Raw genomic sequence first — 14,704 nt, forward strand, 5'->3', positions numbered from 1 at the left:
CAAAATAAATCTGTCCTGGGATAATAACTGGGAAGAAAACTGTTCTCGTCGCAGCAACATGATTAATGCCTAAATTTAATTGCTTGTCCTGTCTTGCTCGAGATAGAATAATAATAAGAAAATAATTGTAGAATAAGACACCAGCATGAATTTCAGAATTGCTTCTGTGTCTTGTCCCTGACAAGACAAGCAGTTTAAATATTTTTTCTACAATGAGACCTCCTAAAGGGATTAAACGCATCAGTAGAACTAGGAATTTTACACACACACACATATGCACAAACAGATCATTTTGTTTTAGTATGTGAGTGTGTCTGTTCTCTGGGGTGCAGATAGGTAATCAATAACATGGGTCATCTGACACAGGGCTAAAGATGGGGTGTGCGTGTGTGTGTGTGTGTGTGTGTGTGTGTGTGTGTGTGTGTGTGTGTGTGTGTGTGTGTGTGTGTGCGTGTGTGTGTGCGTGTGTGTCTCTCTCTGCAGGACACATCTGGCATTTAGCTAAGTGTGATCAAAACAGTTGAAAGCAATGACAATGAAGGTGTGTGTGTGTGTGTGTGTGTGTGTGTGTGTGTGTGTGTGTGTGTGTGTGTGTGTGTGGGAGAGAGAGAGAGAGAAAGACTGACAAAGGGACAAAGGGAAACCAAGTCCACAAAAAGAAATAAAGATGATTTTTCATCATTTTAGGAATGTGTTCTACTTACATATGGAGGTAGAATTATTCCTCATTACATGTTTTTGTGCTAATTTCAGCTCCTGCTGTAAGAATAGAGAGAACATGTCATCAGGCAGGCAAGTTGAAGGCAAAGGGAAAGGGAGTCTTGGGCTGTCAGATGGATGGTTTTATCATCTCAGCGTACCTCTGACAGCCGGTGAGCTGAACAAATATTATCAGAGACTTTCCATTAATCAGGGCTGGAGCTGAGTGGGATTAAACAATGATTTGGAATACAAACACAGACAGACTGATATGGGATGTTAGGCTCTGATACTGATGATGACTATCTGCAAGTAACCGTATTTCATTTTAGATTATTCTATTAAATGAGTTACATGTTTACATTTATTATTGGTGTGCATCTCTCCAATAAAAGACGATTCGATACATGGGGTATGATACGATTCAGGAACAATACACTTTAAAATGGAATGATTCAATTCAGTTCGATTCAGAAGGATTTCGATTCGATTTGATTTGATTCGATTCGATTCGATTCGATTCGATTCGATTCGTTCTGGCACGGCTCAGTTCAAGAGGGTATGATGCAATGGATTTCTTGTTGAAAGTAGACAATCATTTCATCAAATGAATTAACTTGTAAATGCAGCATTTCCTTCAAAAAGATTTAAATAGAGAAGAAGTGTATTTGTAGTTTTTGTCATGTTTATTAACATGTAACAACACGTAAGAGCTCGCCAACGTTAATTAAATTCAAATAAACAACAGTGAGAGAGATCTGTGTAGCTTCAGATCAAGGCACAATGAGCTAGTGAGGTAGAACATAACATTTCAAGACATCCCTTGTACATTTTTCTTTCTGAAAAGAGAACATAAAGTGGCTAACTGTAAGTAAGCAGATTATCAGTCATTTAAAGTGCTGTTTTAACATACATCTGCTTTATAAAATCCCCACTAGTAACTACTAGGTGTATTTCTTTCTTTTTTTTAAGTGTCATCTTGCCACATGTAAACTAAATAACTATCTTCTGAGACAGTGTCCAATACTGTATGCTTGGTGCACTCACATACACACATACTTGATCATTATATGTTCATCCCGTACACACAGTGAAGAAGTTCATGTATGCTTAATGCTTGTCAAGGTTCTTCTTGAGAAAAATCAGTTGATCAACATGATCATGTCGTAGTTCACTGCATTGCACAGAAACAATATCTCCTGCAGTGCTGGAAACTCTCTCTGAGGCCACACTGGCGGCTGGTATACGTAAGTATTTCTTTGCAAGAGATGACAGCAGTGGGAGGTCTTCCTGTGCCTTCCACCACTGTAGTGGGTTGTCGGTCAGGGGCAAAGGACTCCGCTCTCTGTATCTCATGAGCTCCTCACTGGCTTCCTCTCTTGAAGATCGTGCTGCTGCTCTGACCTCAGAGGCTTCCCCAAACAGCTGGGCCATTGCTGCAGTCTTTGTCATTTTGGCCGGAGGTTCATCTGAAATACATAGGAATGACTTTTTTAGTGGTTGTTTGCCAAAAGTCTTGAGAGTTTCATCTTATATGCTTACACCTCACTGTCTGAAAACACACCTTTTGGCTCATCCTGGATCTGAGGACCAGCTATCCTGTTGTGTGGATCTGTATGAGCAGGGTCTCTCTGCACCACGTCCCTCTGAACGTGTCCCTGGCTGTCTGCATCCCCTGCTTCCTCGTCAAAATCAGTGTTTAAAAAAAAGCAAAGAGAGAGATGATTAACAAGAAAAAATGTTAGCCATTGATAACAAATTCAAAAGCAGAATTAACTAAATAGTGAGTAATTTTGTTAAATCCAGGACACACTGTCAATAGATGACAAATCATCTGCAGTGCAAGACAGCAATATGTTCAAGAGCTGCTGTTGCAATACACTGTCATAACTGTTTTGTATTCAGTTAATGAAAGGGTGTTTTTGTTTGACCTACCTTGTGAAACAGGGCAGTAGCTTCAGCTGAAATACGTAAGAATATCCTCTCAGTATCTTCATCACTCAGGAAAGGAAGAGTCTTAAAATGAGGGTCTAAAGCAGACGCAGTGTGGAGGAGGTCGCTTCTCAAAGTCATTCTTAAATGCCTTCTTCATCTCAGTGGTGAGCGGTGTATCTTCATCCATCTTCAGCTCCCAGTCGGGAGAGATGTGGTGCGCTGTGATTGTCACATAGGAGTCAGTGGCACATGATGTCCAGCATCGGGGGTGATTGCCACTCGTTCTGCACTGCATAGCTGTTCTTCATCCTTAACTTTGTTGTACAACTCTGGTAGCACTTGTTAGTGAAATGCTGTCGAGTCGGTCTAATGTTTTTATCATGTCCCGAAAGCTATCATTGTCCACGACAGAGTATGGTCTCATGTCTTTAACAGTGAACCGGGTTATTGAGGCCGTTATTACCTTTGCTCTCGTCGAGTTGTGGGTGAGTTTTGGCTGGAATAAGTCCTGTGTTTCTGTCGGTGTCTTTGTGCTAGCTGTGCTAGCTGTGCTAGCCTCCTCCTCGCCTGTTTGTTTCCCCATGCCGTCTCACCAAGTCAGTGTGGAGATTTGTTGTTCTACCGGAGTACTTTATCGCAATTTTACAGTCCTTGCATATAGCGACGCTTTTTTATCCAGTACTCCATTCTTCAAATAAAATCCGAATTTCTTCCACACTTTAGATTTTAAACTTGCCGGAGCGTTGTGAATCCTGCCTGAGTCAGCCAGTTTTTAACTTTCTTTTATTATTTATTTATTTCATTTCATTTCATTTCATTTCATTTCATTTTTAAACTTTCCCTCACAAACTCACAGCGCTATTTGACGTAACTGCGACAAGTCTCGCGAGAGTTTTAATGGAGGGAGCGAGAGACAGTCAGAGAGAGATGCAGTTTTCAGCAGCATAAACCGAATTATAACTTTTTAATCGGTTCAAGCTACATTAAGACCGATTTATTAGTCTGTGTACCGACGCACTCGCATATTTTAAATCAAAATCGATTTTCCGATTCAAATCGGTTTTTGTTACACCCCTAACATTTAAGTACCGCATATGAGGACACTTGTAAGGTTTTTGGCACCAATAGGCTTGTTCTAGTACACAGCATGGACCGTTGCCACAGAACTGATAGCATTCTGTGAGCTAGTTCACATCATGTTTTTGCAAACATCCCACTGTTGGGAAATGTACTTGTTATCTTTCTCTTCCAGAATCAGAAAAAAAAAACCCCACATTTTTCCTCACCCAATTCACATAGACCAGAGTAGCTTAATATGACTATCTTGAAGGGCAGGGAATATAACACTTTCTATCTGCCTCTTATTTATTTGTTGTACATATCTAATTTATAAGGAGAAATCTGTAAGATAGTTCACTGAAAAATTTTATTTCATTCATTATCTACTCACACCAATGCTGATGGAAAGTCAGGTGAAGTTTCATAGTTCACAAAACTTTTCTGGAGCTTCACAGCAAAAGTAGCTGGAGACTTGATTTAAATCAGGAGAGAAGCCAAGCTGATATGACATCAAGTGGGGGGATGCTAACACTTTTAGCTCAGCAGCTACAGCGAAGATTTGGCTTGGATATGAATAATGTCTTTTAAAATCAGTCAGTCTTTGTGCATCCAGACATTTGCATGTTTGGTCTGATACTTGTGTTGGCGCTGATAATATTTGGTTGATGAAATGTTCTGTTAAATGACAGAAGACAGAATGATGAAATGATACAAAGAGAGCTATCTGTGCTACCTTTGTGGTGTGTATGTTGTATACCACAGCTGTTGTGTTTTCCCAGGCCAGATAGTTGACTGTGCACTCAAACCATGTAATGCGAGTTTAAACAGACACACAATAGGGCAGCCTGGTTCCCACGACAACTATGACAGGACCCCTGCTCTGTTTATATTGCCTGTGTGTGTCTTTGTGTCTGCAGCACATTTTTTTGATGAGACTGAACAACCTTAAGTCTCTGTTCATGTAGTGTGATGAAGCAATACATTTTAACTCAAAGGTTAAGAAGCCTTTTAATTTTAGACTGCTGTGACAGGGTGGTGCATTGTGACCCTTGCGGGTTTCCATAGTCACAAAAACACACTTCATGAACCTTTAAGATAAGGGCTTTAATGTCGTAATGTTTTTCTGTGAATAAATGTCAAGCTTTTCTCTCTCTCTCTGTTCATATGATAAGCAAATATTTCTTGAAGAGTTGATACCCATTCTCTTCAATTCAGACTGATGTTTGTGTTACAATAATACATTATAACTTTGTGTTATTCTTGACTTTTACCAGCTTCACTTCTCTGTGTTTCTGTGTGCAGGTGGTAGTTCCTACTAGGGTTGGACAGGTGTATGTGTACGACTCAGTGAAACCAGGGCAGGACGAGTATGATGTCCCACCCAGACATCAGCCTCCGACTCAGCAGGACATATACGATGTGCCACCCACTCGCCAGCAATACAACACACAGGTCAGACTGCTGTGTGTCTGTGTGTCTGTGTGTGAGTACAGTGTGATGTAACGACTTGTCACTCATGTTATTCTTTTTCTCTGTGTTCAGGTGTATGACACCCCTCCCATGGTGGTGAAGGGGCCCTCTAGTGGTCAAGATATATATGACACCCCACCGAGTACAGACAAGAACACCCAGCACACAGTAAGGCTTTGGATTAGGAATATTGTGTTTTTATATGTTGAAGTACTGTAAACTATATTGTTACAAAACTATGTGTTGCTGTTATTTCAGTATCTTGTAATCTTACCGCCTTTAGTCAATTTGGTTATTTTTGTTTATGGTTAATGTTTTTTTTTTTATAGAATGTATTTCCATGAATTCAACATATCAGACAAGAACAGGACAATATATGTAGTCCCATATGTATGAAGTGCTGAAGTGTTCAAAAATACTTCATGCAAAAGCAAAAATCAAGATGATTGCACAAAGGCTAAATAAAACAAAAAAGCGGGATCAAGTGCGTCCCAAAATATCATCATAGAAATATGATCTCTGCTCTGTATCAGTTAAACAGGGGTGATGTCTACCGTTGTTACGATCTTAATTATCTTAATTAGCATGTTAACACTTGCTTTAATCATTCATCAAAAGAACAGCTTGTTTTGTGCCTTGGATGTATGTAAAGGTGGGAGGGTGGGTAGGTCAGGTTGGTCATTAACCAAAATATTGGACGAATTGAACCTGTGACACATTGGTGTCAGCAGAGGAAGGGTCAGGCAATCACCAGAGTTTTCACATATCATCCTGAGCTGAACATGAATATCCAAATCAAATTTAATTTCAGTGTATCCGTAGTTAAGTGTCATCTTTCTGGTGACATGACAGGAAAAGCCAGGGAATCATCAAAGTAGGTAAGACTATCCTCTGCTGCTGACCATGAATAAAATGGAATGACAATGGTATCTGCGGTATTTCAGTGTTGGTCAAAGCAGGGCAGCAGCAGCTCACTGACTGAACAACATTTTCACACAGGTAGCATTGCTTAAACCTAGAATTCAAATATCAGAAACCAAAATGTGTTGCTCTTTGTTTTCAGCTTTGTAGATATGTAAAATATCAAAGCAGCATTTTCCTATATATTGTACAATTTCGGGAACAAAATGATATAAGAGTTTGAGATTATTGGATTACAGTTTGAGAATTCTATAACTGAAAAACATGCCATCAACTAATGGGGACATAAAACACACTGTATTGCATCGTAGTAGCCATGTATGAACATCTGAGAGCATGCTGTTCTCAGGAAAGATATTTGAATCAATTTGTACATTATTTATTTATGTAATTCCTGTTTTGTTTCTTTTAGATTTTCATGTTCTTTGTAATCTAATTTGCAAAATGTATATAGTACATGTCACATTTAAGTTTCCATTATAGTGAGTAGCTGATAAGAGGTAGATGAAATAACTTGGAATAGAGTCTGAATTCACAGAATGAACCCAGTGTAATGATGTGATTAAGACTGTCATTCTCAGATATAAATGACAGCAAAGACACAGCCATCAATGAACAATAGCCAGTTTTGATCCATCAGGCGAGGTTGCAGAAAGAGGCCCTGTCACTTTCCTGTCAAGCATTTTAATACATGCATGCAGTACAAACTAAACAATGAAATGAACAATCAAATGAAACACTTGTGTTTCTCTCCCTCTCTCTCTGCAGGTCTATGACTTCCCTCCATCTGTCAGTAAAGATGTCCCTGATGGTCAGCCAATCAGAGAGGAGACCTACGATGTACCACCCCACTTTGCCAAACTCAAGCCACAAGTCCCCGTCCCTCTAGGCCAGTACCTTCCGAACAATCTCAACGACGACGATGAGCCGCCGATTCCAGAGGATGTATATGACATCCCACCCTCCATCCAAACTGACAAGCATTACCATGGGGACAGGGGTGGAGTCGGTCAGGCCCCCCAGGAGATCTATGACATCCCAGCCAGCCTGCGAACCGGAGGTCACCCCACCCAGGATGTCTATGACTTCCCTCGGGAACGAGAGGAAAAAGGAGAGAGAAGAGACCACTACGTCTATGATGTCCCACCACAGGTAGGAGAGTGTAAGGGCCAGTCCTGCTGTCAGGGAAAGATGCTTGATCGCTTTAAACCAAGACTGGGATGTGAAGATTCATATCAGTGCACAGTCCCTGTGCGTCCAGTGTAGAGGCAGGTCATGTTTGAGTCAAGCCATTTTGGTCTGGTTAATGTAAATAAACTTTTACTATGTGATGTTCAAGTGTTGTGATCCTCCAGCTGTCACCATTTTAATCTATTTTGATTATGTACATTTACAATAGGTACAAGTTGTTTCTCGTCTTTAATGGCTTTAGAGGGGGAGGCACTGTTCACCGGCTCAGAGCTGTGAAGGCTGTCACACATGTCACCCTGCTTTGTGGTAACACAACACACTTCCTCCCCTCAGTAAATCAAGTGGTACTTCCTCTGTGTTTGAGCCAGGTGTTCTCTACTGTCTGCTCTGCTGGTGATGTGATGTTGTTACAATAACTTTGGATCACCTTTTTATGAATGTCTGACAGTTATGTTCATATTTCCATCTTTCACTAAATCTCGAAGATTTTAATTTTGACAAAATTGGATAACTGGACATTTATAAAAGTTACTTTCGATAGAACTGGAGGAGGAATTTGTGCTTCAACACTGGTGCTCAGTGGAGTTCTAGAAACAAAATCCATTGGGCAGATCCAAACACCTGATGGTTGCACAGCTCAGATCTCCAAGTCAGGTCAAAATTTAAGGACAAACTATGCAGATTTTGTCTTTCATGTTTTTTGCATTATGCTTACTTTTTATGGTTTTTCTTTTCTTTTTTGTTGTTAAAATGAGGTCATTAGCATGTACTTAGTATCAGAACTATTCAGCTTGTGACCCAGCCACCAAATGTGGCCATTTAGGATCCTAATTACAGCCATTTGATCATGTTGATGGGAGGTCAATGAGCACATGAGTTAGTTCTGTCTGTAGCTCAACATGAAAATTCTGTGATTTCATTAAAAAGTGTTAATGCTGGCTGTTTTTGCAGAGGGAATTTAGGAGAATTCAACTGACAACCTACTTCTTCAAGATGTTTTTCATATATATAAACAAGACAGAGAAATGCACCTTATTTCGACACTTAGATTCTGAGCTTTACAAAGCAAAAGCCCCTGGCATTTCAGTTTTTTTCAAATTACAGGAAGTAGAGGAGTAGGCGTGCCATAAATCATCATTTACTGATGAAAATATTATTTCTAGCAAAGATCAAATACAGGAAAGAAGGAGAAAACACTCTGCTTATGGGCATCCTGCCTGAATCCCCACAGTCTCTTAGTAATGATGTCTCTTTTTCCAGGTTGTGCGTGATGCTCAGTCCACCAGTGAGGAGCTGACCATGTCCTTCAAGCGGCTGTCTGCCTCAAGTACAGGAAGCACACGTAGCAACCACTCTACTTCATCATTAGACATGGTGCCTGTTCGCGACACCTCCTCTTCCTCCTCACTTTCTGCTCCTGGCCCTATTCCAGGGAAACCCCTCATCTTGGACCTGGAACAGGCCATGGAGCGCCTGTCTCGCCTTCAGCAAGCTGTTGAGTCCAGCGTTTCCCTCATGATGTCATTCATCACAGGTAATTGGAGAAGCCCTGCTCACCTGGAAGGGAACCTGCTGGCTATTCATCAGGCTGCTGACCGTGTGCGTGCCACGGTCCGAGACTTCCTAGAATTTGCCCGGGGCGCTGTGGCGAATGCTGGCCAGGCCACAGACCGTTCTCTGCAGACCAAACTGGGCCGTCAGGTGGGGAAGATGGAGGAGGTCTTTCAGAATTTGATTCGACACAGTCAGAGCTTAGACGCCATTTCCTGGTCACACACAGCGCTAACAGCACCGCTGGCAGGAGGGGATGACTTAGATCGACTAATCATGACGGCACGAGGCATCCCAGACGACGCCAAACAGCTCGCCTCCTTTCTCCACGGTAACGCCTCGCTGCTCTTTAAACGGACCAACCGGCAGCAACAGCAGCTGCCACTTCCTCCAATCCCAGGGGAGGTCAGCTCTCAGGTTACAGGATCAGGAAGTGGGAGCTATCAGGGAGGGGAGAAGGTGAACATTCAGTCACGTCCCCTCCCTTCTCCACCAAAGTTTACTGCTGCAGAGGAAGAGGAAGGTGTGGACAGGCCGTATGAGACCACAGAGGAAGGCTGGATGGAGGATTATGACTATGTACATTTACAGGTAAACAAACACACACACACACACACATTGTTTTATATAGTTGTAAGGACATTTCATTGACTCACAAGTTAAGTAGAAAGGGTTAGAATAAATATCATCATCACAGAATAAATCTGAGCTAAACCCACACTTGATGCTCGTGGCTGGTAATACAGAGGTGCTGATGAACAATGTGAAGAATAAAGAGTGGAACACAATGTTGTATGAGAGGTTGGGGTCATTGAAATGTATTGAAGAGGGACAGTATTGGTGTTATTCTAACAATGATGATGTAAGATTGAACTAGCTGTGGTCATTTCTAGTCATTTTTTTGTTTTGCATTTTTTTAAATGGTGTCGGTGCATTCTGATGCAAAAGTTACATGCCTTTAGGAATTAAAGTGACACTTTGAATGAAAATTCCATCCATCTTTACTTTGCATATTTTTGACACATTTATTCAGTAATAAGTATTGATAGCACTGCTTTCCTGAACCTCAGTGAAGCCCCATGCTATCTAGTCAGTCAGCACAGTATTTAGAAAAGGCATAGACAAGGCACAAGTGTCATTACCATGCAGCAACCACCAGGGCTGAACAATCAAACCACTGCAGTACCTAAAACTGCAGTTCCTTGAATGGCCACTGACATGCAGTAGAAATAAGCATTTTTACAGCCTGGTACATAAGGTTTGGGTCCCTATAGCCAAGATTATAAATAAAACTAAAATGGATGAATTTGTGTGTGTGTGTGTGTGTGTGTGTGTGTGTGTGTGTGTGTGTGTGTGTGTGTGTGATCTTGTACTTATGATCCTCAGACAAAGAAGTGTTTAAAATAAATCCTGTGAGTAAATACAGGTGGTGTAACAATTGTGTGGCTGTGTGTTGTTCTGTCAGGGAAAGGAAGAGTTTGAGAAGAACCAAAGACAGCTGCTGGAGAAAGGCAACATCATCAGACACAAGACCCAACTGGAACAACAACAAGTGAGTGTGTGTGTGTGTGTGTTTATAATTGTGTTTGACCCCTTTTAGATATAAACACACCTAGACACGCCTATTTTTAAAAGTTCATTTGTGGGCAAAGCCATCCTTGTCCTTGTATCTCCTCTGCTCAATAATTCATTTTATCTTGTCAGAGTAGAATGATGTGTTGAATGTTCTAGGACATTATATTTAAATGTTAGATTGGACACAGGTTAAGCAGTTGATTAACTGTCTTTCATCTTCTGAGCAACTATTCTCATATTATTTTTTTTTACACTTTTTTATTGTGCTTTTGAACCATTGAACACACCAACCTGCTTTATGACTGGAATATTTTAAAATTGACATTTGCAATAAACAATAAAAACAGTACAAACAAAGTGTTATCAACTGAAAAAGACAGAAACAACAATTGGGTTAAAGGGGAAAATGGCACTCAAACACAAAGTAAAAAAGTGTATAAGTTTAATAAAGAGAGTGGCGTGGATACCTAATAATGAGCCAGGTGGTACAGAGGGTCGCTCTCTCTTTTGTTTGTATCAACACGCATAATCAATATGATTAAAGAGTAAAGAAGGCTAGCAGTGAAGATGTTTTCCTAGTTCTTGATCCATCAGTTTCTAGTCTGATTAAAGTCATTTATAAAAGGTAGCCATGTAGAATTTACCTTCTTGTCCTTTTAATGAGATTGTCTAGATCAAAATGCACCATCACTTCTCTCATGCCGTTTGCATGTGTTTGGGTTATCGTCTGTTTCCAGTTAGCAGCAGTATTAATCTGCATGCATTCACTGTCTTACTCAAGGACACTTTAAACCAGCGACCTTCCGATCACTAGATGACCCGCTCTACCCCCTAAGCTACAGCCGCACCTTAGGATCTATTACACCAAAAATGGCTGTTAGAGGGTCTAATTTAAAAAGTAAGGAAAATACTTATAGTAGTTTAAGAGCTTGGTTCACATTGTCGGCAGTAAGTCAGACCTGTTCCCGGTGCATGTTGGACTCCGGCCGGGCTGCCCTTCATCACCGGTTCTGGTCATTATTTTTATGGACAGAATTTCTAGGCGCAGTCAGGGGCTGGAGGGGGTCTGGTTCAGGAGCCACTGGATTTCATCTCTGCTTTTCGCGGACGATGTTGTCTTGTTGGCTCCTTCGAGCCAGGACTTCCAGCATGTCCTGGGGTGGTTTGCAGCTGAGTGTGAAGCAGCTGGGATGAGAATCAGCACCTCCAAGTCTGAGGCCATGGTTCTCAACTGGAAAAAGGTGGCTTGCTCCCTCCGGGTTGGGGGAGAGTTACTGCCTCAAGTGGAGGAGTTCAAGTATCTTGGGGTCTTGTTCATGAGTGAGGGAAGGATGGAGCGTGAGACTGACAGGCGGATCGGTGCAGCAGCCGCAGTAATGCGGTTGTTGTATCGGTCTGTCGTGGTGAAGAGAGAGCTGAGTCGAAAGGCGAAGCTCTCGATTTGCCGGTCAATCTACGTTCCTACCCTCACCTATGGTCATGAACTTTGGGTCATGACCAAAAGAATAAGATCCCAGATACAAGCGGCTCCTTTAGACATAGGGTGAGGAGCTCTGTCACCCAGGAGGAGCTCGGAGTAGATCCGTTGCTCCTCCACATCGAGAGGAGCCAGTTGAGGTGGCTCGGGCATCTATATCGGATGCCCCCGGGACGCCTCCCTCGGGAGGTGTTCCTGGTATGCCCCGCCGGGAGGAGACCCCAAGGAAGACCCAGGACACAGGAGTGACTATGTCACCCAGCTGGCCTGGGAACACCTTGGGATCCTCCCGGAAGAGCTGGAGGAAGTGTCCGGGGAGAGGGAAGTCTGAGTGTCCCTGCTCAGGTAGCTGCCCCCACGACCCGACCCCAGATAAGCGGACGAAAATGGATGGATGGATGGATGGATGGATGGATGAATGGATAGTTTAACAGTCTGGGACAGCTCCAAAACATTTGTCAGTGATGATGGTTCAAGCCTACAGTGTTCGCATGAAGGATCAATATTTGGGAATATTCCGTTACAGGGCTCCAGATTAAGTTTATTTACTAGGAGCACAGTGGTTCCTAACTGAAAATTTTAGGAACACAATCACAAAATTTAGGGGCGCACACTGTAAATCAATTGACTAAATATTATATATGTATACATGTTATGATATTTATTGTATAATATAATAATTAAGAAATTATTTTGTGTTGCGTTCAGTTTCACACTGTTCTGTCTCTGCAGGCTTCCTTGGCATTGTAAAAGGCTGTGTTAAATTTAAATATTAATTTGGCCTCCTCAGTGCATTGATTATCAGCATCTTGCCAGTGGAGTTGTATTTTCATTGGAGTACAGGTCACAGCATGTTTTATGCCTTAGACTACCACTGTGTCTGACCCGTGTATTATGTTTTAACAGTTTAGTGCCAGCATGACCTGCAAACTACGTGTTCCCCACATGTTGTAGGTATCGATTGCAAAATTTGCAGTTTCGTCTCTCTGAGACCTCAACCAGTCAAATTTGCGCAACTATTCTTCACGAAAACAGTATGTTCTGCCCTTTTTCACCACACTTGTGTCTTCAGACTCTGACGCAACCTCTGAGTTAGGACAAACAAACGCAGCCGACGCGTATCTGGTGGTATTGTGGGCATCAAGAGTTTGTTTCAACATTGTTCACTGAAAAGTAATAGGTAATGGTAATAGGTAGAGGTAATGAAAAGTATTATATGAAGTATTAACTGTGTCCTTCCTCTTCTCATTCCAGATTAAACAGTTTGAGCGGCTAGAGCAAGAAGTCAGCCGGCCAATCAACAATGACATGACAGGCTGGGTCCCGTCCCCACACCACCCTCAGCTAGCCCAGAACGGCTCAGGAGGATCCTCCTCCTCTTCCAAACTGTGCTCTGGCGACCAGCAGCTCCTCCTCTTCTACCAGGAGCAATGCGAGCAGAATGTCACCACGGTGACCAATGCCATCGACGCCTTCTTCACCGCCATAAACTCCAACCAGCCACCCAAGATCTTCGTGGCGCACAGCAAATTTGTCATTCTCAGCGCACACAAGCTGGTGTTCATTGGTGACACGCTGTCACGGCAGGCCAAGTCTCCGGAGGTGAGGGCCCGAGTGGCCCAGAGCAGTAACACCCTCTGCGAAAAACTCAAAGATATTGTGATCAGTACAAAGACCGCAGCGCTTCAGTATCCTTCCCCTGGAGCAGCCAGAGAGATGACTGAGAGGGTGAGGGAGCTGGCAGGGTGTACACAGCAGTTCAGGATGGTGCTGGGACAGCTGCTGGTGATGTAGTGAGGGTGAGGGTGACACAGACTGAGATGTCCCATGAACACGGGGCAGTAAGACCTCTGTGTAAACAAGAGGTGTATGGCCCCGGACACCCTCGCAGCATGAGGTAGGAGAACCTGGACCCCTGGAACACAGAGTGCCCTGTACACCCTTCCACTGTGAGGTCGGAGACTCTATTTGCCTCGACAGGGTGAGGCTTTACTCCCTGCGCTCCTGACATTTACATAAGAAACCCTGTGTGGCCCTGGATCCTGGTGGTCTGGGACCCTGTCTGGGAATGGGTACACTGACCTCACATCCATCCTCTGCCCCCTCCCTACCTCACTATTCACTGGGACCATTCCACCATTCCTCTGTGCGCTTTGTATTGTAGACAAGCTAAAAGGAACATGTATCTTCAGTGGGCTGGGCCAATGGTTGTAAAATAATCATATGTAAATATTTAAGTTACGTATTTAGTCTGAAAAACAGAAAGAAAAAAGACCTCCCAATATATAAATATAAATATATGGTTCTTTTTTAACGAAGAAAGAAAAGATGAAAACAAAAGTGTAGTTTTTAGACAATATCAATAATTGTTATTATTATTGCTATCCAGCATAACTATGGCTCTGATTCTTGATTCTTGTATCATTATTGTTATGGATGTGTAAATTCAAGATGATATGTATGACTGTATGTTATAGTACGTCTATGCTCTTCTCCATCCCTGACAAAGACACACTTCCCAAAAAAAAAAACACTGGAGCACACACCCTTACACCTTGCCAAGTTGCCTCTGTGTTGGAGCAGTATGTTTCCACCTGTGGCTCAATACATTTTCCACATTGATTTTAGTCCACCAGTGCCGGCAACACTGCTGCCACAAGATGTCAACATGACTGTCCAGTTGCAGTTTTTAAAAATGAACTCAGTGCCATCTCAGTTGCTCTTTTGGATGTAGGTTGTTTTGTAACAGGCATGTATTGGAGAAAAGGAGTGTAAAAGGTTAAAAAATACAAATGAAATTAAACCTACGTATCCTCTTTTCTCTAA

General features: G+C 42.3%; 1 protein-coding gene and 1 long non-coding RNA gene across 4 annotated transcripts in view; one reads left to right on the top strand and one right to left on the bottom strand.

Annotated features, from left to right (window-relative positions):
• bcar1 (BCAR1 scaffold protein, Cas family member) overlaps positions 1 to 14,704 on the top strand; it is a 66,912-nt gene extending 52,208 nt beyond the window's left edge. For 2 of the 3 annotated variants that reach the window (XM_037107004.1, XM_037107005.1), the window contains exons 3-8: positions 4,996 to 5,145; positions 5,236 to 5,331; positions 6,853 to 7,236; positions 8,536 to 9,417; positions 10,292 to 10,378; positions 13,133 to 14,704. In XM_037107004.1, coding sequence (XP_036962899.1) covers positions 4,996 to 5,145; positions 5,236 to 5,331; positions 6,853 to 7,236; positions 8,536 to 9,417; positions 10,292 to 10,378; positions 13,133 to 13,672 — 2,139 coding nt within the window. In that variant the 3' untranslated portion in view covers positions 13,673 to 14,704. Of the gene's footprint in view, positions 1 to 2,890; positions 3,120 to 4,995; positions 5,146 to 5,235; positions 5,332 to 6,852; positions 7,237 to 8,535; positions 9,418 to 10,291; positions 10,379 to 13,132 lie in introns of those variants that run through there. The other variant, XM_037107006.1, reaches the window with a different exon arrangement.
• On the bottom strand, positions 1,363 to 2,777 carry LOC119024325. Its single transcript, XR_005076447.1, has 3 exons — positions 2,635 to 2,777; positions 2,264 to 2,377; positions 1,363 to 2,168 (listed from the first exon to the last, which is right to left on the bottom strand). It is a non-coding gene; the product is annotated as an uncharacterized LOC119024325 (long non-coding RNA).

The sequence above is a fragment of the Acanthopagrus latus genome, chromosome 8 (assembly GCF_904848185.1).
Source record: "Acanthopagrus latus isolate v.2019 chromosome 8, fAcaLat1.1, whole genome shotgun sequence".
Classification (NCBI taxonomy): Eukaryota; Metazoa; Chordata; class Actinopteri; order Spariformes; family Sparidae; genus Acanthopagrus; species Acanthopagrus latus.